Source organism: Sorex fumeus, unplaced genomic scaffold (assembly GCF_029834395.1).
Source record: "Sorex fumeus unplaced genomic scaffold, SorFum_2.1 ptg000072l, whole genome shotgun sequence".
NCBI lineage: Eukaryota > Metazoa > Chordata > Mammalia > Eulipotyphla > Soricidae > Sorex > Sorex fumeus.
Window position 1 is genome coordinate 9,803,217 of NW_026606129.1, and position 26,515 is coordinate 9,829,731.

General features: G+C 55.7%; 1 protein-coding gene across 1 annotated transcript in view; it reads left to right on the plus strand.

Moving 5' to 3' along the window:
- Positions 1-1,566: 1,566 nt before the first annotated feature.
- The window catches only part of SYN2 (synapsin II), a 132,348-nt gene continuing 107,399 nt past the window's right edge, over positions 1,567-26,515 (plus strand). Inside the window, exon 1 of the mRNA XM_056129024.1 lies at positions 1,567-1,999. Coding sequence (XP_055984999.1) covers positions 1,656-1,999 — 344 coding nt within the window. The 5' untranslated portion in view covers positions 1,567-1,655. The remainder of the gene's footprint in view (positions 2,000-26,515) is intronic.

Sequence of the window (26,515 nt, forward strand, 5' to 3'; positions counted from 1 at the left end):
TCATCTGCTTTGCTCCTGGCTGTTCTGCTTCAGACCTAGTAAAAGCTGAGCGTGAGCTGCCTCCAGACTCATCTGCAATACCACCTCCTCTAAGAGGCCCTCCATGATGCCCAGGTGGTTCACTGAAAACCACCTTGCTTGGAGCTCTTTCCCCCTCATCCGGTTCCTATGTCTGGTCCCCTGAGGGGATGAGTGGTTTCCAGATGGGGGGCGCTCCCCCGCCCCCCAGGCAGCTCTTCCCACTTCCTGGCAGGGGCTGGAGGGAAGCGTGGACGTCTCTGCTTCTCTGGCTGGGAGCCGGGATTCGCATCTCCAGGTCCCAACTGGAGTGCCAGCTGGGTTGTAGGAAGCAGGAGCTGCTGCCAATATTAGCGGCGGAGCCACTCCCGGCTTCCATTCAGCCCAACCAGGGCTTGCTGGGAAGCCGTTGGAATAGGCACCACTACTAGCGTTCCCTGGGCTGCCCAGGTGCCCACTGACCAAGCACAGCAGCTGCGCAGACACTTACTTATGTCCTTTCCTCAGGTGAGGAAGGAACCTCTCAGGGCAAAGTTCCCCCAGCGGGGGTCAGTCCTGCTCCAATTCACCCCCAGATTACCTCCGGAGAGGAGAGGAGAGTGCACTGGCCCCGCGGGGGGATGGACACAGGCAGGGTGGTAACCAGAGCCAGCTCATGGAGGTGGACCCCCTGGCCAGTGAAAGGCTGAGCGAAAAACAAATGCACAGCGAGATTTGGGCGAGACGGGCTTGCTGGTGGCGCAGGGAGGCTGCAGGGACACCAGACAGGCCAGCCCGGGGGCGCGCCAGGAGGGGGTCCTGCAGAGCCCCCCGGCCTCGCACGCGGGGTCCCCTGGGAGGAGGCACAGTGCTGGGCGGTGAGTGCCCCCACAGCTGCTGAGAGGGGGCAGCGGCCGGCAGGGACGGGAGGACCAAGTGCGCGCCGCTCTCTCCTTCCTCGCCCCGGGGGCTGCGGCGTTGCCCCTCCACGAGCCTTGGCGGGGGCGCATCCCTCGCTGCGGCGGGCGTGCGCGCGTGCGTACCCCGCGCGTGGGGGTGGACGGATCGGCACCCCGCGGCTCACCCACGGGCGAGCGGCCCCTAACCTCTCCCGAGGGCGGGAGGGGCTCTCCATCCGCTTCTCCTCATTCTCGGGGAGCAGCCCTGGCTCTCGCGCGCACCCCCAGCCCCGCACCTGGGGCGGCCAGACGCGGCCGCTCGCCCCGCCCCGGCCCCGGGAGACGCGCGTCTCGGGGCCGGGGGCGCGGGCGGCCGGGCAGGGGCGGGGCCTGCGCTGCAGAGAGGGGCGTGGCCAGAGGATGACACGCCCCTTGACCAGCCCCCTCCCCGCCCCCAAAGCCGAGGCCCCGCCCCCACCAGCCCCGGCCGCGCGCCTACAAGCCCCGGCCCCGCCCTTTCCCCGCCTCAGGCCCCGCCCCGCCAGTCCCGGCCCCGCCCCACCCGCCCAGTCCCCGCCCCCTCCGCGTCCTGGCCCCGCCCCCGCCCCAGGCCCCGCCCCCCGCCGCCTCCGAGCCCCGCGCCGGCCCGCCCGGCCCAGTCCGCCGCGGCTGCCAGTGGGCTCGGGCCGCGCTCCGCGCCGCCGCCGCCGCCGCCGCCGCCGCCCGCGCCGCCGCCCGGACCCCGGGCCCCCGAGCCCCATGATGAACTTCCTGCGGCGCCGGCTGTCGGACAGCAGCTTCATCGCCAACCTGCCCAATGGCTACATGACCGACCTGCAGCGGCCCGAGCCCCAGCAGCCGCCGCCCCCCGGGCCCGCCGCCGCCGCCTCCCCCGCCGCGTCGCCCAGCCCCGAGCGCCGGCCGCCCGCCCAGGGCTGGGGGTCGGCGCCGCAGCCCGCGCCGTCGGTGGGCAGCAGCTTCTTCAGCTCGCTGTCCCAGGCCGTGAAGCAGACGGCAGCCTCGGCCGGCCTGGTGGACGCGCCCGCGCCCGCCTCGCGCAGGGCCAAGCTGCTGCTGGTGGTGGACGAGCCGCACACCGACTGGTAGGGGCCGGGAGGGGGACCCGGGGAGGGGGACCCCGCGGGGGGACGGGGACACCGGGCAGGGGGACGGGCGGCACGGGGAGGGGGACACCGGGCAGGGGGACGGGCGGCACGGGGAGGGGGACCCCGGGCAGGGGGACGGGCGGCACGGGGAGGGGGACCCCGGGCAGGGGGACGGGCGGCACGGGGAGGGGGACACCGGGCAGGGGGACGGGCGACACGGGGAGGGGACGGGCGACACCGCGGTGACACCAGGCAGGGAGTTGGGCGACGCGGGGAGGGGTCGATCTGGGGAGGAGACAGGGTGACACAGGGATGGGGACGGGAGACAGGGGGAGGGGACGACACCAGGACTCAGACGGGGTGACACTGGGGAGGGAGAGGGGGACGGGGACGGGGACCACCCTGGGGAGAGGGATGGGGGCTGGGGGAGGGAGCTCATGGGACGGGAGCCCCAGGGAGGGGGACACGGCGACAGGAGGGGCAACACCTGGACGGGGATTCCCTGGGGAGGGGGATGGGCACCCTCCAGGAGACAGGGCACCCCTGGGTGATGGGGGCGACACCGGGGAGGGAGACGGGGCAGCTCCCTGGAGCATGACCAGGCACCACCGTGGAGGGGACGAGGTGTCCCCCGAGGAGGGGGATGGGGCCGGGTCACCAGCCTCCTGGAAACCTGGAAAGGGCAGTGGGCAGTGGGTGTCTCAGCGCAGACGCCTTGCGCCCAGGTGCTGGGGTCCGAGACGGGTGGGGCTGGGAGTGGGGTGCAGGGTCACCTGTTGGGGAGGGACACCCGTCGGCTGCAGGGACAGTGAGGGATGTCGGGAAGACCGCGCTGGGGGCTTTTGCTGCAGGACTGGGCTCTGGGGACCCTTTCCTCGAGGGGCCCATTGGGGCGTTTGGACGTGCACTGAGGGGGCTCCCTCGCCCTGCCTGAGGCCAGCATGAGCAGGGGGCGCCCCCCTCCCCCGTCTTGGAGAGCGGATGCAGCTTCAGAGCCAGCAGCAGCAGCGTCAACACCCGGTCTGTCCCCGTGCTGATGGTGGTCCCCAAGTGCAGAGTGCGGCCCGGGGGAGGGTGTGTCTGGGGGGTGCAGGGGCTGTGCGTAGCCTGGACGTGAGGAAGCCGATGGGTGCTTCCTCTCACCTCAGGCTGCAGCTGCTGCGGCTTCCCAGGGGGACTCCGCTGTTTGTCTGCATTTCCTCCCTTCTCATTTCTCCCTGGACGCCGGTGGAGGAGGGAGGGAGTGTGTGTGGGTGTGTGGCCCCCCTGCTGGCTCCTGAGTGGCCCCTTCTGAGTAGCTGGGAGGTGCTGGTGTCCTTGGCAGCGCCAGGAGCCCATTTAAGCATCTGGTGAACTGAGGTTCTGGCCTCGGCTGCTGTCCTTGTGCCCTTACCCCGAGGCCCAGAGGCTCAGGGAGCGAGGGAGGCGTTTGCCAGCAGGGATGTCCCTGCAGGGGCCTCAGTCAGCTGGTGACAAGCCTCCCCTAGGGTCTAGGTGGAGTTGGCACCCAGAGCTGGAGTGAGGATGCCCTGTCTGGGACGGGGGAATTAGGAGCCCAGACAAGCGTGGCAGGGATTCCGGAGATCCAGGGGGGATTTGGGGGCCCCCCTGTGTGAGCAGGAGAAGCTTCGCAGGAGAGGGAGCCCAGGAGAAGTAGGGGAGCTGTGGGGGTGACATTGGCTGGGGGGTTCTATTTTTTTTTTTTTTTTTGCCTTTTGGGTCACACCTGGTGATGCTCAGGGGTTCCTCCTGGCTCTGCACTCAGGAATTATTCCTGGCAGTGCTTGGGGGACCATATGGGATGCTGGGAATCGAACCCAGGTGCAAGGCAAATGCCCTCCCTGCTGTGCTGTCACTCTAGCCTGAAGCGGGGCAGGGGTTGTTTTTCTGTGCTGGCGCCTGATCCCATCTCCCCTCCGAGGCCGCAGCCCCTGGTCTGGTGCCGTTGGCAGCCACAGGTAGGTGAGTCTCCAGAAAGGGGGCCTGGCAGGAGCCAGAGGCAGTGCCCAGCCCTGGACGCTCGACTTGGGGTGCAAGTCACAGGGGCGACTCTCTGTGCGCTGACTCCTGGCCATTGACTGGGTTTCTCCGAAGCAGTCACAGTGATTTATGGAACTAATAAACGCCGTCCGAGCCTGGGGCCTGGCGGCTGCACCATGGAATCTGTTCCTGGGCGGGAGGGCAGGTATGAGAAGGGCAGTTGGCCTTCGAATACCCCGACACTTGTCGCGTTCACCCCCCTGAAGTGTTGAGTGGCTTGATGGAGAAGCCTCGGTGAGGCGGGCGCTTGCCAACAACAGGCACGGAGGGTACCAAGGGCTCTTCCGCTCCCGGGCGGATGGGCCTCAGTCCAGGCTCTCTGGGCAGTGGGCAGTGAGTACCCCGGACACTTGGGGTTGCTTTCCTGGTGTGTGAAGAGGAAGCGAGACCATCGTCTGTCACCAGGGAACGTTCACCCGGACTCAGTGTGAATTATGGAATTCAGGTCCCAGGTTAAAATGTGCACAGAAATCTCAGTGAACGGGGGTTTCAAAGAAGGGTTTAGACAGCAGACCCTCAGAGCTGCTTCAATCTGTGGGGCTTTAATCCACAGGGGGGCAACGGGGAGCATCCTTTGAATTTCTGTTAGCGTAATGGTGGGTGATGGCATTTGGGTCCTTTGCACCGACCAGGCTGATAGGAAAACTGGGGCACACCCCTCCCCTTTTCTCTTTCTTGCTTGAAAAAAAATGTTGTTGTTTTTAGTTGCCTGGGATCTTTAATTTGTATGCTAAAGGGTATATGCATCTAAACATGCGTCTTCTCCACTAATAAAATGAAATCACGTATGTAGTGCCTGAATAATTATCAGTGTGTATTTAAAAAAAAATAAAAGCAAGCCCTGAAAATGCATGTTTTTCTGCAAAGGCTCTTACCTAAGATCTGAGTGCAGGTGAGAACACTCTGGAATGATGTCACGGGCGGCACTGAGGAGGAGCAGCTGTTTGCCGGGTCTGTTGTTGTGTGTGTTGTCTCAGGGAGGGAGGGCTCCTTCCCGCTCGCTCCTGCCTCCTGCCCGTGATCATGCCAGCCCGGCACAGCGTTTGTCTGGAACCAGGACGGCACGGGCAGGAGCAAGCCGACAGCTCAGCCCTCAGAGGCTGCCAACCCCTCCCCCGAAAAGGGCCGGAGGGGGGGGGGTCCCCCTCCCCCCCGGCCGGGAGAGCCGAGAACATCTGTCCACTGGCGCCCTTCTTGTCCGGGTGAATCACTGTATCACTGTCATCCCATTTACTCGAGCGGGAGCCAGTAATGTCTCCATTCATCCCAGCCCTGAGATTTTAGCAGCCTCTCCTTACTCGTCTTTCCTAATGATTGGAGGCTCTTTCAGGGTCAGGGGAATGAGACCCGTTACTGTTACTGTTTTTGGCATATCGAATATGCCGCGGGGAGCTTGCCAGGCTCTGCCGTGCAAAATAGAGAATACAGACACAAAATATTGTCCAGGTGAATAGATAAGATAAATACATTGGAAGAACAATCTTTTAAAAACTATTTCTTGTGTTCAGAATAGATCCGATAAGTACATCTAAAAATGTTTATTAAAAACTCCCCCTCGGGGCTGGAGTGACTGCACAGGAGGTAGGGCATTTTCCTTGCATGCAGCCGACCCGGGTTCGATTCCCAGCATCCCATATGGTCCCCTGAGTACCGCCAGGAGTAACTCCTGAGTGCAGAGCCAGGAGTAACCCCTGCGCATTGCCAGGTGTAAACCAAAAAGCTAAAACAAACAAACAAAACAACATAAAAACTCCACTTCATGGTGCTGGCGGGGGGGTGGGGTCGCCTGCCCTTCGCAGGGCTGACCCAGGTTTGGTCCCCAGCACCACGATGGTCCCCTAAGCCTGCCGGAGGGATGCCTGAGCACAGAGCCAGGTGTAAGCTCTGAGCACTTTCAGGTGTGACTCAAAAAAACACAAACCAACCAAACAGAAAACCAATAGTTGCCCCAAAGCAAAACTACCCCTTAGGTTCGAAGGATGGTCCTTACACCAGAGCACTGGCGAGAAGCAAGAGCTTTTGAGCTACAGGTCCCATAGCACTGTAGCGTTGTCCTCCCATCGTTCATTGATTTTCTTGAGCAGGCGCCAGTAACGTCTCCATTGTGAGACTTGTCTCATACCAAAAATAAATAAGAATTCACTTTTGTTTTTGGACACACCCAACAATGCTCAGGGCTTCTTCCCGGCTCTACACTCAGGAGTTACTCTTGGTGGTGCTCAGGGACCCTATGGCATTCTGGGTATCGAACCCAGAGTCAGCCACATGCAAGACAAATGACCTCCCCGCTGAACTACTGCTCTGGCCCTAATAAAAATTTACATTTGAATTCTCCACCTGGCTGATAAGCACACCATTAAGTTTAAGATCTACTGAGTATGTGATTAGGACGTGTCATCAGTGCTAACTGTAGTAGGAACACCATTTATTGAGCAACTACTGTGTGCCAGGCATTGTAGTGAATTATAAACCTCTCACGCCTGAACAACTATAGAACTTTAAAGGCCTGAGTTGGCTGTGGGCTCGCACAGGAAGGGGAGACTCCTTAGAGAGGTTGACTCAGTCTAGGGTTCTCAGGCCAAGGAAAGTACAGAGGCCAAAAAGAGACAGCAAGGAGACTGTGGGGTTGATGCATCATCTGGTTTTTATGTTCCCTGGGCTTGTCTTTGGGCATTTCATTAAAGAGAGGGGAATTCAGAAATCGTATTAGAACAGTGTTTGTGAGGGACTCCGGAGGAATATTTGGATGGTCGCTCGGGAGAAGCTTTGTCCGAGGGGGTCTCTGTGCTGAGTACTTTATGTGGATGTTCTGTCTCTGGCCGGCATGGACATCTTACTCTGTGCGCCTGGAACACGAGAGACATTCTGGTCTGGAGAGGGAATGTGACTGGGTCCATGAGGGCTACTGAGCTTGTTTGCAGTAGAACCAAACTCGAATCCAGACCCCAGGTTCCTGGCTGCCTCTTTGCTGCCCCCCAACCCCCCTCCCCCCAGTCTCTCTCCCCTCCACTGTCTCACTTCCTCCTTAAGGTCTTTCTGCTTCCTCCACCTCTAACTCTCCTTTTTTTTCCTTTTTCTTTTTTTGGGTTACACCTGGCGGTGCTCAGGTGTTCCTCCTGGCTCTGCACTCAGGAATTACACCCGGCGGTGCTCAGGGGACCACATGGGATGCTGGGGATTGAACCAGGGTCGGCTGCATGCAAGGCAAACACCCTAACCACTGTGCTATTGCTCCAGCCCCTCTAACTCTCCTTTTATGAAAGTCACTGTTTCCCCTCTCCCTTCCCCTTTGTTGTTCTGGTGGGAGGTTGGGAGGTGGATGGTGGCACTTGTACATGCGATTGTGACATGGCCATGACTGGGCACTGATGGTCACGCCCAGTGGTGCGTGTCGGGCAACATTTGAACTTGAAGGAACCCAAACGAGAGCTAACCTGAGGAAGTGCAATGATTTACCCCAGAAAATGGGGACTGGTCCTGTCTCTTCCGGCTGCGATGCAAGTTTCTTTCTCCCTTTCAGTCATTCTGCGGGTTGATTCCTTAAAGGCTCAGGACTTACTCCTGGCTCCGTGCTCAGGGAACATTTCTGGCAAACTCAGGGGACCATGACGGATGCCAGGGATGGAACCAGGGTTGGCCACACACATGACAAACACACATGGCAAACACCCTACCTACTGTGCTAGCACTCTGGCACCAAATTTGATTATTTTCCTCCTTAAAAATATAGCACTGTCCTCCCGTTGTTGTCGATTTGCTAGAGCGGGCACCAGTAACGTCTCCATGGTGAGACTTGTTGTTACTGTTTTTGGCATATCGAATACATCACGGGGAGCTTGCCAGGCTCTGCCATGTGGGAGGGATACTCTCGGTAGCTTGCCGGGCTCTCCGAGAGGGATGGAGGAATCGAACCCGGGTCCGCAGCTTGCAAGGCAAACACCCTACCCGCTGTGCTATCACTCCAGCCCCTCCTTAAAAAATAGATAAGATAAATACATCGGAAAAACAATGAAAAATACTGTCTGTGAGCCAGGAATGTGAGTCAGTCATAGAACATCTGTCTGGCATGCGTGAGCCTGGGTTTGGGTTTGATCCCCGACCTGCAAGAAAAAAACGCAAAAAAAACAGCCGACCCACTGTGTTTCCTTTCAAGCCTCGCTGTGGAGTGTGAGCTGGGTGGCTACGAGGAACCTCCCGGGCAGGGTGCACGGGGATCCCGGTTTCATTATTTCAGCAAAAGTCCCTGGAAAGTGGCCGGAGGACACTCCGAGGGACCAGGCCACCCAGTGCAGCTTTGTGCCTGAGACAGAGAGGCAGCGAGGGCTGTCCCATCCATCCAGTACGGCTTTCTGCCTCTCCGGAGCCAGCCCTGTACCTGTACTGGCACAAGCGTTTAGATACATTGCCAAGCACAAGGTAACGGGGTGAGACGGAAGTTTCCCAGAAGTGCTGACCTCCCCCTCAGACTTACAGTTTAAAGTGAAGTTCAGGGGGTTGGGGCGATAGCACTGCGGGTAGGGCGTTTGCCTTGCACGCAGCCGACCCGGGTTCGATTCCCAGCAGCCCATGGGGTCTCCCAAGCACCGCCAGGAGTAATTCCTGAGTGCAGAGTCAGGAGGAACCCCCTGAGCATTGCTGGGTGTGACCCAAAAAGGAAAAAAAAATAAAGTGAAGTTCAGTGTGGTTGGTCATGGAATTTAAGTTTGATGCTGGGGCTGGAGGGAGTCAGGCAGGGAGAGGCCTGGTGTCCTGGACCTTCTAGCCTGATGCCAGCCAGCCAGCCAGACAGATATCAAAACTGGTTTTGTTTGTCTTCTTGGGCCATGCTCGTCTGTGCTCAGGGCTTATTCTGCCTCTTCTCTAAGGGATTCATCCTGGGGTGCCTGGGGTTGATTGCCCTCTGGTTGGCTGAGTGCAAGGCTTGTGCCCTGCCCACTGTACTATCCCCCTGCCCCCTCAAAGCTGGCTTTTTTTTCCTTTTTGAGTCACATCCAGCAATGCTCAGGGGTTACTCCTGGCTCTGCACTCAGGAAGCACTCCTGGTGGTGCTCGGGGGACTATATGGGATGCTGGGAATCGAACCCGGGTCTGCTGCGTGCAAGGGTGTGCAAATGCCCTACCTGCTGTGCTATTGCTCCAGCCCTCAAAGCTGGCTTTTAAGACAGCCTGGGAATTCGTGTGCCCAGGGTGCTCGGGATAGCCAGAGACAACCCAGGCTTGGACCTGAGGACTGAGGATGACTGATTAGAAATGGCTGTTCCTCACCCATGTGTCCTCGGCTGTCACAGGGAAGCTACTGGCCTCTTAGAGACACAGTTCTCTAAACCCCATCATTGGAAAGGACCAAACTCGGTGTTCTCTGAGCCCCTGGATGCTGCCACGTCATTTCTGTCACTATTTCTGTGCCCTTTTATTTTATTTTTGCTTTTTGGGTCACACCCAGAGATGCACAGGGGTCACTCCCGGCTCATGCACTCAGGAATCACTCCTGGCGGTGCTCGGAGGACCCTATGGGATGCAGGGAATCGAACCCGGGTTGGCCGTGTGCAAAGCGAACGCCCTACCCGCTATACTATCACTCCAGCCCTTCTGTGCCCTTTTCAAACAAAAGCTTCTGTGTGGTGCGTGAGAGCTTGTGAATCTTCAGAGGGGGAGGCGAGCTGTGGCCAGGCCCTTCTCCAGGGTGCTCCGTTTCACAGCCCCGCCCAAGGTGTTGCTACCAGGGGTTGTCCCGGAAGAAGGGGCTGACCCTGTAGTGCCAGGGAGGATGTGCTGCCCCCTCAGAGAGGGAGCTGCGGGACTGGGGGCTGATTCCCGCTGACTGATGGAGCTGGCAGGTTCTTCCATGGTACCACACGTGTACACGTCATGTCTGTGAGCCACACGTGTACACAGCCTGTCCGCACCCAGCGTCCTGTTCTAGCCTCAGGATGATCCTCAGCAGTAAGTCACTGTCACTGTCCTCTCGTTCATTGATTTGCTCGAGCGGTCCCATTGTGAGACTTGCTGTTACTGTGTTTGGCATCTCAAATACGTCACGGGGAGCTTGTGAAGCTTTGCCGTGCGGGTGGGATACCCTCGGTAGCTTGCAGGGCTCTCCGAGAGGGGCGGAGGAATCGAACTCGGGTCAGCCCAGTTGGCCGTGTGCAAGGCAAACGCCCTACCCACTGTGCTATCCGCTCCAGCCCCAGCAGTAGGTAGAAGGTCCAATTCAAAGACAAACAGATTCTAAAAGTAATTTGCCTCAAGCTTTGCAGCTCCTGGCTGGAAGTGTAGACCCATAGATTCTTCCGCCCCAAAGAAAAAGCAATTAAAAAATAAAAAAAAAGCTCAAGCGAAATTTGCCAGCAGAAAAATAAAAGTTTTTTTTTTCCTTAAAAAGCAAGGTTGTTTCTTTTGCAAAAGGACTTACCACACAATTCATTTAAATAGTAAATGCCCGACTGCTTTTGAAATCGCTGTTTCCAGGAATGCTGTGTACACACAGCTGCTTCTCTAACTGCTTTCGGTTGCTGAGCACAAGTGCCTGGTTAAAGAGGGGCCTCTGGGTGGGGACCGTCACCGTGAGCTGGGCGGCACTCATGTGTGTGCAGGTGTGACCCTCCTGGAGTCTCGGGAGAGCGTTTCCACGCTTTGCGGGGACAGAGTTGCATATGGAAGGTGCCACGGGGCTTCTGAGAGACAGAGAAGTGGAAGCCACGCAGCGTCCCAGGGAGAAACCGCATAGAACAGGGCAGGGGATCTGTGGAGAGAGTCAAGTGACACCCCCTGAGCCCTAGGGAGCCGGGAGCACATTCCTCGGAGCTGAAGGAAGGGGGGCAGTAGCTGGCTTGGCTGACGTTTTCATCAGCTCATTAATACTGAGGCAGATTCACCCACCGGCCCGTTCTGTTAGCAGCAGGGGCCCGTATGAGCACTCAGAAGCGAGGGTCAGCGGGTCTAGAGCTGAAGTCTGGCTCTGCTCGCCGCTTCGTGACCCTGGCCAAGGGCCCAGTCTGAGCCTTGTCCCGGCCCTGCGGTCGGGCCTTCTGAAATGACACAGGCTCCGAGATAGTCTTCTCCTCTGTGAAATGGGATGATCTCTCTGAATCTGATTCGAGGAATCATAGCATTCTGTGAGAATGAAATAAAGTTCTGAAAGGGCTTTTTGTTGGGAGGATCCTCCCAGGATGGGAGAAGCATTCTGAAAGTAGACTATAGACCGAACATGATTGCCACTCAATGCCTCTTTTGCAGACCACAGCACCCAAAAGGAGAGAGAGAACAAAAGGGAATGCCCTGCCACAGAGGCAGGGTGGGATGGGGGAGGTGGAGGGTGGGAGGGATACTGGGACCCGTGGTGGTGGAAAATGGGCACTGGTGGAGGGATGGGTACTTGATCATTGTATAACTGAAACCCAAGCACAAAAATCTGTAAGTCTACAACTGTACCTCATGGTATTTCACTAATAAAAATTTAAAAAGCTTTTTGGGGGGCTTTGGGGTGCTGGTGATTGAACCCGGGTTGGCCTCATGCAAGGCAAATACCCTCCCTGCTGTACTACGGCTGCAGCCCCTGAAAAAAAGCACTTTGTAAATTTTGTAAAGGATGGGAGCCTTACTAGTCACTGTCCCAGCCTTCTCCGCTCCGAACCCTGCAGGTTCTGGCCTGTCTTGGTCATTCCCCCCTGCCCCCTCCCCCATTTTTATTTTTTAGTTGCTCAAGTTTGATTGGGCAAGTGATGATCTATTTTGTACTCTTGAGCGGTGGAGATTTTTTTTTTTTTTAAATTCAGGGTTTCTGTCTCAAAGAAAAATCAGTGAAAGCTTTCCTTCATACTAAAAAGACAATGTCATTAAATTTTGACAAGAGAAACTATTCACTTGACTCAGCTGTATTTTGCAATTAGAGATGGGACCACATCTGTCTTTTTTTTTATGTAATAAATGAATTCTGAATCAATTTCACTTCAGGTTCATGTGACTAATTAAGGAAGGGTGGTTAGAGAGGGGAATGCAAGAAGAAATAGAAAGAACAGCTTTCAAAGACCAGAGGAGGGGCTGGAGCCATAGCACAGCGGGGAGGGCGTTTGCCTTGCACGCAGCCGACCCAGGTTCGATTCCCAGCATCCCATAGGGTCCCCCGAGCACCGCCAGGAGTGATTCCTGAGTGCAGAGCCAGGAGGAGCCCCTGAGCATTGCTGGGTGTGACCCCAAAAGCAAAACAAAAGACCAGAGGACTCAGGTGTCCTCCCTCCCGGTCCAGTCTCCCTTCAGGATGCTTTAGGAATATCTCTGCAGGCCTTATCATTTCCTCCTTCCCTGTGGCTGCTTGGCTTTTCCACACGCTGGTGCCAGCTTGTTCTTCCTCCCCCAGTCCTAAACGTCCTTTCCAGAAACTCTCGTTCTGGCCTGCTCTCCTCCTCAACGCTCGTTCTCTTCACTCTCTTCTCGGAGATGAGGTCGCTGAATGGGAGGATCTTGGGGTCACACCCAGCGCTGCTCAGGCTCTGTACTCAGGAATTAACTCCTGGTGGTACTCTGGGTGGGGGGACCCTGTGGGATGCCGGGGATCACTGCGGCCCCTGGGTCGTCGCACATTTAAACAAGACACATCCCCTCACGCCTGGTCTATGACCTTGCCCCGGATTCCACCTCTCGGTCTTCCCGCGGTCCGTGGCTGCTACCGCCTCCTTCCACGCTCGCACCCGAAGGAGGAATCTCACTCCTTGGCTCTGTTCCGTGGCCCTCAGTTGGCCTCACCATGGACGGTTCCCGCTTGCGATTCAAATTTCGCTTGCCAGGAAATCGAATTGCTCCAGCCAGAGGCAGGTGCCAGAATGTACCTTTCCGGGCGGGTGTGCCACAGTTTCTCTTCCACCAGGGAGACCCGTGGATACTGACCTCAGCGTGCTGGGTCTCCTCATCCCCGTCTCCTCCCTCTCAGACCGTTTCCTTCTCACTGGTTTTGGGGCCAAACTCAGCTCTGCTCAGGGGATCAGTCGGTGGGGCTTATGGGGGACCAGTGCCAGGAATTGAACCTGGGTGGGCCTTACCCACTGCACTGTCTCTCCAGCCACGCCCCTCACTTCTCTTTTCAACATCCCTCTCACTTAAAAAAAAATATTTGCCTGCCTCAATTAGATATAAGTGCTCCTTGGGGCTGGCTTTCTATTTTTACTTTTTTGTTTGTTTGTTTTCTTTTTGGCTGCACCTGGTGGTGCTGAGAGCTTACTCCTGGCTCTGCCGCTTAGTGATCATCCTGGCAGGGCTCGGGGGACCCTAGAGGGCACCAGGGATCAAACGGCCCTCCCACACCAGTCCCCTTACGCCTGCCCAGCCTGCCTTTTTTTTGGGGGGTGGTCACACCCGGCGATGCACAGAGGTTACCCCTTGCTCATGCACTCAGGAATCACTCCTGGCGGTGCTCAGGGAACCATATGGGATGCTGGGAATCGAACCTGGGTCTGCCGCGTGCAAGGCAGATGCCCTACCTACTGTGCTATCACTCCAGCCCCACCAGCCTGCCTTCTTTTTTTTTCGCTTTTTGGGTCACACCCAGCAGTGCACAGGGGTTACTCCTGGCTCTTCACACAGGAATGACTCCTGGCGGTGCTCAGGGGGCCATATGGGATGCTGGGAATTGAACCCGGGTCAGCCGCATGCAAGGCAAACGCCCTCCCCGCTGTGCCATCACTCCAGCCCCAGCCTGCCTTCTTGACAGACACCTTTTAAATTTGGTTATAGTTTGGATCTCCTGCTTTCTGTGCAGCCAGGCGGTTTAGATGCACCCATACACCCCCCCTCTCCTCTGCTGATGGGCTGAGGTCCCTGCCCCCTGCCCCACTTTCCTCCCATCTGCCTCTCTTTGCCCCCCGCCCCCCATTCCTCTCCTCCCCGTCCTTCTCATTTCTAGAGTCTAGGGCCAAGAGTAACGTAGGCCTTTCCCTTTGGCGTCCTACATTTCCTTGTCCTGTTATTTTATGTGTCATAGGGACAAGCGAGATCATTCGGTTGTTTATCCTTCTGACTGACTGTGCTTAATGTGGTATCCTCCAGTTTCGTGCAGACTGCTGCAGAATAGCACAATTTTGTCATCCTTGCAGCTGCATAGTATTCCATTGTGTATGTGTACTGCACCTTCATTATCCACTCACCCAGTCCTGGGCTCGTAGGTTGGTTTCATATCCTAGTGAATGTGCTAAGTGCTGCAATGAATATCGTGTGTGTGTGTGTGTGTGTGTGTGTGTGTGTGTGTGTCATACGCAGCAAAGCTCAGGAGTTACTCCTGGCTTTACCCTCAGGAATTACTCTTGGTGGTGTACCATATGGGATGGAGACCATATGGGATGTTGGGGGATCAAACCGGGATCAACTATGTGCAAGGCAGGTGCTCTACCCATTGGGCTACCTTTTCCTAGAATAAATGTTTTTGTGTCCTAGGGCATCCTAGGATGTCAAGAAGTGGAATTGCTGGGTCATATGGCAGCTCCGTTCTTCTCTCAGAAATCTCCCTGTTTTCTGTAGGGGTTGAACTAGACACCATTCCCACCAGCAGTAGATGTCACTTTCACTGTCACTGTCCTCCCGTTGCTCATCGATTTGCTCGAGTGGGCCCAGGAACGTCTCCACTATGAGACTTGTTGTTACTGTGTTTGGCAAATCGAATACATCATGGGTAGCTTGCCAGGCTTTGCCGTGCCGGCGAGATACTCTCGGTAGCCTGCCGGGCTCTCCGAGAGGGGTGGAGGAATTGAACCTGGGCTGACCGGGTTGGCCGTGTGCAAGGCAAATGCCCTACCTGCTGTGCTATCGCTCCAAGAGTTGCTTTTTTTTTTTTTTTTAACCATATCCCTGCTCAAACTGTTCCAGTTTTTTTTTTTTTGATGTGTGTTGTTCGTACTGGTCGGAGATGAAAGGTAGTTCATTGCCATCTTGATTTGGGTTTCCCCAGTAATAAGTGACGATAAGCACATTTCCACGTTGCTCTCTGCCTTTCCTCTTGGGAGATGTGTCTGTTCCTTTCCCCTACCAGCTTTTGGATTTTCTTCTTCTTATTGATCTTTGTAAGTAATCAATATAGTTTTGATATTAGTTGTTTATCTGATGTGTTGAATACACATATTTTTCTCCCAACTCCCTGAATACCCAAAACCACACTGAGAAGAAATTAGTGTATCTCATTACCTAACTCAGAAAACTAGGTACAAAGCTATAGTCATTAAAACAGCATGGTTAAAAGAACAAAGCCCCGATCTATGATCAACTGATTTTCAACAAAGGAGCTGGGTACATGAGTGGTTAAAGATAGCTCCTTGAAAAAAACAGGGTTGGAAGAACTAGATAACCACATGAGAAAAAAAAATGAAGCTAGATCCCTGTCTCACACCTTACATGAAAATCAATTCAGAGTGGATCAGAGACCTTGAGATCTAACCAGGACCCATAAGATACATGGAGGAAAATAGAGTCAGGATACTTCCAAGATTTGGACTTTGAGGGTATATTCAATGATTCCATTGGCAAAGCCACAAAACCCCCAAATAAACAAATGAACTACTCAAATGAGAATTTTTCTGTGTGGCTTGTTATTAAATTCTCTTCCTCCAGCTCCCCAGATGCCAGGCCCGCTCTCTTCAGTCACTTCCCCAAAGAGGACCTTCAACCCCGAACTCTGTCCTGCTCTTTAGGTGGTTCAGTTGTCTGCTGGCCATTGCCGCTCCCCCGGAAAGGCCACTCAAGGCCACGCTCCAGCCCAGAAGCCCTTGCCTGGTGCTCCCTGGCCTTCACCTCTGCTGGGGACACCTAAGGCCACTACCCAGGTCTCATTAGCATCCTCCCACTGTGTCACTGTGTCCTGAGTTTCTGCTCCTAGCTTGAGTAACTGATTAGAAATGCAAGTTTGGCCTTCCTGCTCCAGGACTCAAGGTCTCTGGGTCTTCTCTGGCTTGTTCTGTGGGTGGAGTTCTGGGCCCTCCCCTGCCTGCTTCTCCACCTCCATTCCTAGACTGCAGTTTCCCTCAATGTGGCTGTTTCTCCTCCTCTTCATTGATTTCACTTTCTACTCTTCTTGCTCCACTGCTTTCTCCACTGAGCTCGTCTTCATCCTTCGAGACTGAGCTGAGTGTTTCCTCTGTCAGAAATCCCTCTCCTATCCTGGGAGTGCGGTGGCCGTTGCTGTCTGCTAGGGCCTTCTCTCAGTCCTAAGCCAGGCCCCAGACGCGAGGTCAGGCCATCGTGGACCCCTTAGTTGTGGGCAGAGTCTGGCACAGGCTTGGGTCAGGAAAGCTTCGCCACGTTGAGCCGAGGAGAAAAACATCCAGTGAGCGAAAAGCAATGAAAGGGAGCACCAGAGCGATGGTCTTCCCTGAGTAGGGTTGTGTGCGGTGGTGTTGGAGGTCTTCTGGATTCAGCCCCAAGCACAAGCTTGAGAACCCTTTGACTCGAAGGCCTGTCCAGTGGAAGAACAGTTGATCACTAATTTTCAAGCAGTCCAGATCCCAGACCTTCAGAGCTTTAGCTGTGAACAAGCCCCAGGGGAGAGGGCCCAAGCCCAGGGCAGCTTAATGCAGGACCGGCCGACGCACACGGAACACAACTGGGGACCTGAGTCTCTGTCCCCAGCTTGTACCTGCATTCTGAAGTTGACTTGCTGTCCCCTTGCGATGTCCAGGGAAGTCTCCCCTCGGCGTGAAACTCTAATCTGGGGCCCCGCGCTGCTTCTCTTTCTCTCTCTCTCTCTCTCATTTTTTTTTTTTGGCTTTTTGGGTCACACCCAACGATGCTCAGGTGTTACTCCTGGCTCTGCACTCCAGAATTACTCCTGGCAGTGCTCAGGGGACCATATGGGATGCTGGGAATCGAACCTGGGTCAACCACCACAAGGCAAATGCCCTACCCGCTGTATTATTGCTCCAGGCCCCACTGCTGTTTTTTTCTGTCATGAGAAAAATGTCTTTGTGTTATCTGGAGGCTTCCGTGGGCTGGTTCTTTGGATCCCTGAGCTCCGTGGAGCCCTGACGTACTTAGGTGTCGGGGACGGGGCCTGCAGCCCGATGTCCAGCTACCTGGAAGCGCCTTTCTTCTCTCTTGCCTTTGCCCGGAATATTCCGGATCATCTTCAAGACCTAAAGCCCTTGCCTGGTGCTCCCTGGCCTTCACCTCTGCTGGGGACACCTAAGGCCACTACGCAGGTCTCACTAGCACCCTCCCACTGTGTCACTGTGTCCTGAGTTTCTGCTCCTAGCTTGAGTAACTGATTAGAAATGCAAGTTTGGCCTTCCTGCTCCAGGACTCAAGGTCTCTGGGTCTTCGCTGGCTTGTTCTGTGGGTGGAGTTCTGGGCCCTCCCCTGCCTGCTTCTCCACCTCCATTCCTAGACTGCAGTTTCCCTCAATGTGGCTGTTTCTCCTCTTCATTGATTTCACTTTCTACTCTTCTTGCTCCACTGCTTTCTCCACTGAGCTCGTCTTCATCCTTCGAGGCTGAGCTGAGTGTTTCCTCTGTCAGAAATCCCTCTCCTATCCTGGGAGTGCGGTGGCCGTTGCTGTCTGCTAGGGCCTTCTCTCAGTCCTAAGCCGGGCCCCAGACGCGAGGTCAGGCCATCGTGGACCCCTTAGTTGTGGGCAGAGTCTGGCACAGGCTTGGATCAGGAAAGCTTCGCCACGTTGAGCTGAGGAGAAAAACATCCAGTGAGCGAAAAGCAGTGAAAGGGAGCACCGGAGAGATGGTCTTCCCTGAGTAGGGTTGTGTGCGGTGCTGTTGGAGGTCTTCTGGATTCAGCCCCAAGCACAAGCTTGAGAACCCTTTGACTCGAAGGCCTGTCCAGTGGAAGAACAGTTGATCACTAATTTTCAAGCAGTCCAGATCCCAGACCTTCAGAGCTTTAGCTGTGAACAAGCCCCAGGGGAGAGGGCCCAAGCCCAGGGCAGCTTAATGCAGGACCGGCCGACGCACACGGAACATAACTGGGGACCTGAGTCTCTGTCCCCAGCTTGTACCTGCATTCTGAAGTTGACTTGTTGTCCCCTTGCGATGTCCAGGGAAGTCTCCCCTCGGCGTGAAACTCTAATCTGGGGCCCCGCGCTGCTTCTCTTTCTCTCTCTCTCTCTCATTTTTTTTTTTTTTGGCTTTTTGGGTCACACCCAACGATGCTCAGGTGTTACTCCTGGCTCTGCACTCCAGAATTACTCCTGGCAGTGCTCAGGGGACCATATGGGATGCTGGGAATCGAACCTGGGTCAACCACCACAAGGCAAATGCCCTACCCGCTGTATTATTGCTCCAGGCCCCACTGCTGTTTTTTTCTGTCATGAGAAAAATGTCTTTGTGTTATCTGGAGGCTTCCGTGGGCTGGTTTTTTGGATCCCTGAGCTCCGTGGAGCCCTGACGTACTTAGGTGTCGGGGACGGGGCCTGCAGCCCGATGTCCAGCTACCTGGAAGCGCCTTTCTTCTCTCTTGCCTTTGCCCGGAATATTCCGGATCATCTTCAAGACCTAAAGCCCTTGCCTGGTGCTCCCTGGCCTTCACCTCTGCTGGGGACACCTAAGGCCACTATGCAGGTCTCATTAGCACCCTCCCACTGTGTCACTGTGTCCTGAGTTTCTGCTCCTAGCTTGAGTAACTTCTGCAATTGGCCCGTCCAGAGTCAGCATGCAACCTAATCCTTCCTTAAGTTTTTTCACATAGCTTGTGTGAATGGCTACCTTACCCCGGCTTGCTGGCCACTTGGAGCTGACTGGCTTTACAATTAATTAGGCTTGATCTGTCCCCACGCCCCCAGAGAGGGCACACAGTGACTCTGCACACGCAGCACTTGGAGGCTGGAGAAGACCTTCGAGTAATTCTCTGTTGCACCAGGGACTTGGGAAAACAATTAGGAGGATATAAATGCTGACCTGCTCTCTGGCTTCCTATAAAGAGCTGCGAGCAGCTGTGTTTGTCCAGGCGACTGTGGCCAGGTGCAGTAAAAACACCGATCGCTGTTGATTCGAACACCCTGCACCCACCTTCCCTGAGCAGGCCTGCTCTCCCCTCTGACTCCGACCGCCCGTGCTCATCCCAATCTCGCTCACTCTGGACATCAGTGGCGAGACTCTGCACTCTTCTCTCTCAGCTTAGGCCAGAGAAACGCACCACCCACTGAGCCTGTCTTAAATCTTCTCATCTATTTTAAGACCACGCTTCAGTTTTACTCCTCCCACGCGCGGTGATAACCCCCTTCCAGACCACTTAGCCCCCTTCTGTTTCAGGGGACCTGGCCTCAGGGACAAAACCTTGAGCCTGACTTAATCCTGCAGCAGAGGCTTGGGCTCGGCGGGAGGAAGTGGGGGTCTCCGTTCTTAATTGTGTGTGAATTCTCGGAGGGCCTCGATGTTAATAGTAGCGAAAATACACCCGATCCCTGTGTCTCTCCTGCGTCTCGGTGCCGGGATGTGAGTTCTAGGTTGGACCCAGTGATGCGACTCGTGGGTGACATCTGGAGGCACCTCCCTCTTGGGGCCTGTCTGCCCTCACCAATAGTTGATGAATCTTTCAGATTCCCGTGACCCAGAGACGCATGTGTTCACTCTGGGATCGAAGAGCTCCAGGATAGCATTAGCTCCTGGTCACCAGCCACTGACTCTGTATTGCGCTTCGAAGGCTCTAAGACCAGTAAAATACTGGGAATCGGCTTGCCAGAGGGATCATTAGAGAGAACGTGCTTCCAGGTTTGGGCGCTTGTACAGACTCGCAGGGAGACACATGATGATGGCCTCGTGGAGAGGTACCGGATCGAGTCCCAGGCCGGCCAGTTCGCAGGCTCCGTGGACAGTTTAATCCCCTCAGCCTCGGTGGTGACGCTGAAGCCCAGTGCTTTGGGCTCTTCCGTCTCTTTTTCAGATCCATAGCCATCAAACGATTCCTCAAGGCTGGACTGTCGGTCCATCGAGAGAGCTGTTCAGGGAGGAAGTCGCGGGCTGAGAGGTCGGTGTTTCTGAGAAGGGGCAGGTCTGCACTGGGCCTGGAGGGCTGCGGGGGGACCCGGACCAGCGGGGACGGAGAGGTGGCCTTTTGGGGCAAAGAAAAAGAAGTTGACCTCAGTGATGAGCTGAAGCCCAGCGAGGAGATTTAGGCACGTTCAGCTCGAAGGCTTTAGGCAGGGCAAGAAGACAAGCAGCTGGCTTAGGGGAGTTGGTGACCCGCGGCATGTGGGGTGTGCTGGGGACAGGCCGGCCACGCTCTTGGGAGCTGTGTGATGGTTGTGAGAGGGGTCGCCGTCATTAATCTCAAGGTGACTCTCTGGCAATGGCTGGCTGGTCCGAGTCCTTCTCTGTCCTCACAGATGACTCTCGTCGCCTTGGGGTTTCCTCCGTGACCCAGACAGACGCATGTCTGATCTCGGGCGCTTGCTGCGTCTTCACTATAAATAGATGGTAAAAATCTGTCTCACTGGAGTCCATCGAGCCCATGGCTAAGTGTGTCCAGCATCTGAGAGGTGAGGAGGCTCAAGAAACGCCCCACACAGCAAGCAGATTTGACAGCAACTTCCAGAACCCAGCCGTTTACCATCAGCACTGACAGGAGTCACAAAGTCACCTGTGGGCATGTGGCCGTGACATGCGACATCAGTTTGAAAAGCGGGGAGGCCCTCAGTGACCGACCCTTTATTTGGATCAGAAGAGTTTTATTTTTATTTTTTTCTTTTTGGGTCACACCTGGCAATGCTCAGGGGTTATTCCTGGCTTTACACGCAGGGATCACTCCTGGTGGTGCTCGGGGGACCATATGGGTTGCTGGGAATTGAACCCAGGTCAGCCACATGTAAGGCAAATGCCCTCCCCGCTGTGCTATCACTCCAGCCCCCAAGGTCAGAAGAGTTTGGAGGGAAGTCTGGGAAACAGATGAGGCATGTGTTGTCATAGCCTCCGGAAGATTTCGTCCCGGGGACCTTGGCTCTGGGGCGTTTTTCGTTCGCTGGTTTCATGTGATCTTCTGCCCTGACTCCTGCACACTGGTGTATTTTCTGCTCTGATCATACACAAAGGAATGAAGAGCCAGGGATCTTTAAAACGGTGACCACACGCTCCCTCGGGTGGAAATCAGGCCCAGGAAAACTGGAGAAGGGGGCCCGGGTCCTATCCCGAGAGAGAACCTCTTCTCAGAACCTCACTCTCCTTGTGCTTCAGTCAGGCTCTCAGAATGGCCCTGGTCTCCTCCCTCAGACTGTGGCAAGGTCAGAGGCTAAGGTACTGCACCCCTACAGAGCTCGTCATGCGTGGACGGAAACGGTGGGAACAGGAGGGGGGTGTGGGGAAGAATCCTCCTGAATTTCCCCCTTTGTGCTGTCCTGGGCATTTCTCCCCCGAATATTAAGGGTCAGAAGTCAGCGGACAGCCAGGTTCTCCTTGCCATCAGGCACAGGGCAGCTGTGCCTACAGAGATGTTCCCTCAGGGCTGCCCTTCCCTATGGGCGGCTCATGTCCTCTGTGGACATTTGCCCTGTGTGTGGGCACAGTCCCCTGGTAGGCACATTTTTCAGAACAAGATTGGGGTCTGAGGTCTGCTTTTATTCAGAGCAAGAAAATTCTCGGGTTGGTGGCGAATTTTGAAGTGGCGAGTTTTGAGGGGACATGAGGGCCCTTTTGGTGCCTGGGGAAAATGACAGAGGCGTGAGGTCGGAGGTTCCTGGCTGGCTGAGACCCCGTTGTTCGTTGGCGTCCCGTCTCCTACCCTTGAGTTTAGCCGCTGAGTTTGCGAGGAGTGCTTTATGGTGGCTGTAGGTCCCTCTCCACGGGCTTTTGCATTTTCCTAGAAGGAGCTGAAAGACAGAAAAATCTCTCTAAGTGACCAGTCATGGGATTTTAGTAGGAACCTGGAAGAAAAGGAGAATCCTTCCTTGTTGCTGCCTGCCGACATGAAAAGCTTGTACTTTAAGAGAATGTTCCTTTTAATTTTGGTTTTTGAGCCACCCCAGTGATGCTCAGGGTTCCGCACTCGGGAATCTCTCCTGGCAGGCTCAGGGGACCATATGGGATGCCAGGATTGAACCCAGGTCAGCAGCATGCAAAGCAAGCGTCCTACCTGCTGTGCTATCGCTCCGGCCCTAAGAGAATATTCCTTGAGAGAATATTGGTTGTCTGGTGAAGTGGAACGTGGTTGATTTTCCTGTAACCACCAGATGACTTAGGCAGGCAGCCAGCTTTTGTAGGAAAATTAAACTGTGACCTTGGAAGCAAGCGACTGTGTTTGAGATCCTTTCCTCAGGCCCTGCATTGAAATAAATATGCAATTTATTATGTGTCTCGACTTGTGTGTTTATTTCTTCTGACTCAGTAGTCAGTTAACTGTGTGAGGTGAGTTGGTGTTATTTCCTGTTTGGGTTCGGAAACCCAGGCTCGGGGAGATTGTGATTTGCTTGTTGTTAAGGAAGGCACCTAAAAATCTAGATTCTTCTTCCTCTGCATCCCTCCTTCCCCACTGCGTTTTAGCTCTCCTCAGAACATGATTCAGTTCAGATGCTTTTGCCTGAAATCGCCAAGGAGGGATTAGAAAATGGCTCAAGCCCGAAAGAGCCCGTGTGGCTTCTGACAGGTGCTGCGTGGGTTGGTTGAAAAATAACTTAAAGATGGTCTCTGCTCCCTGTGTGTCTCGGGTGATGCTTTTAATACTTCTCTGACTTACTGTCCGTCTGCTGTCTCTGGTATCTTTCAGATGGATTTTAAATAGTAAGGAAAGGGGATTTTAGGCACTCTAGAGTCCAGTTCCTTTATTTCCTTTTGTACCTGGAAATTTATTTTCGCAGTCAGACTACAAGTAGTGTCAGACTAAGTTCCTACCAAAAAAGCCAAAAGAACAACAGCAGCAACAACAACAAATAACAAAAAACTTCTCTCTACTGATCTATTTTTTTTAAGGATTTTTTCCCCATGCTTTTTCTGCCTCCTTAATTCTAGTTATATTTATATGGAAGGTTCTGGAGTGAAGTTGGGAGTTGGAAAACGATATGAAGCTCTATTGAGGAGGGGGTGGTTTTGGGGTCCCACCCGGTGATGTGCAGGGCTTACTCCTGGCTCTGCACTCAGGAGTGACTCCTGGCGGTACCCAGGGGACCATATGGGATGCTGGGGATCGAATCTGGGTTGTGTACTTGCTGTACTATCTCTCTGGCCCTTATTATTTTTTTTTATTTAATTGTTTAAATTTTTTTTTAAAGCTCTATTGTGGTACCATGACTTACAGTAAACAGTAGCTTCACGTGGCATCTTACTCGCCTAGTCCCTCCCACCGAGATTCCAAAGACCCGTCCACACCCGCTTCCGGTGCCCCAGCCCAGCTCTGTGGCCGGACTCCCTGGGTCTTGTTCTGCCCCTTCTGCTCCCATCCTGTCCCACGTGTGGAAAGGTTGCTCTGTGCCTGCGCGTGTCCTTTATGCCAGTTGGTGGCAGTTTGGGCCACCGGTGAGAGGCCGCCCTTGGGGCCAGGGGCAGAGTGGACGCCTGGTGGGCCGTGGGCGAGAGCCGAGGGCAGACATGTGAGCAGAGCGGGGAGCTGGGGAGCCAGAAGGTGGTCTCGGGGGCTGCTAGCCGTGATGTCCAGCGGGACATTCTGAGAAAGGGCCACTTTCTTGGCACCAGGCTCCGCTGGGCTGGGCACATACAGGGTGAAGCCCAACAGCGCCATCTGGGCAGAAGCACCGTGGTTGGCACTGCCACACGGGGAACTCGGAGCAGAGGGAGAGAGGCGCGTTCCCGCCTCCGACCCACACGCACGCGATCGTCATCTCCCAGAGGGAAGTTGGAGTTTCTAGAGCGTTCTGGCTGGATGGGCAGGGAGCCCGCGGGCTGGTGGGCGGCTACACCTGGTGCAGCCTTTGCTCCTGGCCGTGGCTCCTCTTCCCTGCTCAGCCCTTGCCCGGGAGAAGAGAGAAGCTCCAGGAGGGGGGAAGAAGCAGAGAGGGAGGGCAGCGTGTGGCGTCCCGGGGGTCTCGGCCGGAGTCAGAGCGTTTGGCTTGTGGGTTTGTCTTGCTGGGGCACTGGGGAGCGAACACGGAGCTGCGTGTGTGCCAGACACATGCCCTCATGCTTCGTGCCCAGGGCCTGATCCGACGGAAGAGTGAGCAGCCCATGAGCAGGGCTTTGGGTGGTGGGCACGGCCCGGGGCACGTGTTGACTCCCCCTCCCAGCTCTGCGTGGTTGGCAGTTGCCAACAGCTGTGGCTTTGACAACGAGACGGCTGCCTGGCACGGCCTGAGTGACCTGCAGACTTGCCACACCGCACCAGGGATGCCCGTGCTGGCCGTTGGCTTCAGGGGCCAGGAAACCAGGTCCCACACAGTTAGCACCTAATTGCAGTTGTGGGTCCAATGTAGATCAACTGAGACCACCCCCCTCCACTTGCCGAGGTATGGCAGGTACCACGTGTGGCACTCTGGTGCGCCCGGGGGCTGTTCACGCTGGTGCTGCTGTCCCAGCCTGGTGGCCACCCCTGCTTCTGAGGCTCAGTGCCAAGCTCACCCACGGACAGGCGCTTGCCTCTGCCTCGCCAGAGTGCCCACTCTGCGTGCCCAGTCTGCGTGCCCACCAAACCCCATGGCTGCCTGGGATGGACAGGAGCCTGACATGGCCCCCACCCAGCTGGCAGCCGAGGGGGGCGGCTCCCAAGAGGGTCTAGGCCCAGCCCGGCCCTGCCCAGCTCTGCCCCCTGCTCTTGTACGCTGCCTTCCCCACTGACTCAGGGCTGCTGACGCTGGGTAGGAAGGTCGGGTCGTGTGCCCCCAGACGCCGCGGGAGGCCCTGAGCAGACGCCCGGGGGAGTCTCGGGCGGTCACTGCAGCCCGCACCATGCCAGCTGCTTCCTGATTCATTAGGGCGAGACATTGTGTGGTCAGTGCGGAGGGAGCCACTGCCAGGGGACCTCCCCCCACCCGAAAGCCTCACTTGGTGAAAACTGAAGATTTGAGTGGTAAAACAGGAGCATACAGAACCTGCACCCTTAACCTCCTGGCGAAGGGTTGGTCCAAGGGGAGGCTCCGGGGCTGGATTTCAAGGAGCACCGGATGGGGGGCTGGGGAGGGGGTGCCTCACTGCTAATCCGTGGGAGGAGGAGAGGCGGGGAAGCATCCACAGATCTGGCCCCCTGGGAAACGCTTGGTTCTGTTAGAGATTTCGTAGCTATGACAGAAAGCAGGAGGAGGAGGAAGAGGAGGAGGAGGAGGAGAATGAGGGAGGGGGAGGGGGAGGAATGCTTCAAGGAGACCCGAGGGGTCCCCCCGCCACTTTGTACGTGCCTGCTGTTTGTTCGGGCTCCTTGGTGTGCACACAGGGCTCTGGGGCATCCCGTCTCCCTGAATCTCTGACCACACAGGCTGATGCTCACCCCCTTGAAAGTGTGACTGCCCAGTCGGAGCCCTGGCCACCTGGGGCCACACTGGTCCCTGCTTGGGAGCCTCCTGAAGGGTTGATGGCAGAGGGAGTAGAGAGGCAGACCTGACAGGCGTCCCGTGTCCCCCACCACCCACCTCGACCTCAGCTGTGTCCTTGTCACGCAGACTCAGCCCCCGAGGAAGGCCGGGCCGTGGCGAGACCGGGGGTCAGGTCCTTCGCTCTCCCTCCCCGACAGCCAGCCACCTCGCACGGTTCTGGGGGTTGTGCTTGGTTGCAGTGCATTGCATGTGGGGGCCCTGGGGAGGGCAGGCTCTGTGTTTCCCCCTCAGATGCACCCCTGGCTGGAGAAAGCCTCCAAGCCTGACCCAGTGAGCGCGGGAGGCAACCAGCTGCCCAGTTGAGTGTGTGTTCCATGCAGGACGGCTCTCTCAACCGTTTGCCTATGGTTTTTTGTTTGTCTGTTTTTTAAATTTTATTGAATCACCATGAGATACAGTTACAAGCTTTCATGTTTGAATTTCAGTCATATGGTGATCGGACACCCATCCCTCCACCAATGCAGATTCTCCACCACCGATCTCCCCAGTATACCCCCCCATTCCCCACGCTCCCCCTGCCTCCATGGCACACAATTTCCCCCACACCCTCTCTCTACTTTTGGGCATTATGGTAATACAGATCCTGAGAGGTTATCATGTTTGGTCTTTGCCTCCGTTTGCCGTTCTTCTTTCCAAGATGGAAGTATCTTACCAGAAATGACCTGCAATGTCTATTTTGTAAGTTGTCTTTTCACTTTTTTGATGATTTTTTTTCTTAAAAGCAGAAAAGTCTTACATTTTGATGAAATTCAGTATATCTATTTTTCCCCCCTTTTGTTACCAGTGTCTGTTCTATATCTTGAAAACTATCGTCCAATTCAGGCTGGCAAACAGATTCGCCTACGTTTTCTTCAAAGAGTTTCCCCTCTTACACTTTGGTACTTGATCCACTTTGAGTTAGTTTTTGTGAGTCCGAATGTGGGGGTGTGCGGTGTCCGAGAACCGTCTCCTCCCTCCAGGCCAGACCCACCCTAGGAGGCCAGTGGAAAGTTCTGGAGTGAGTGCATGACGCGTGGTCAAGAACCACCTCC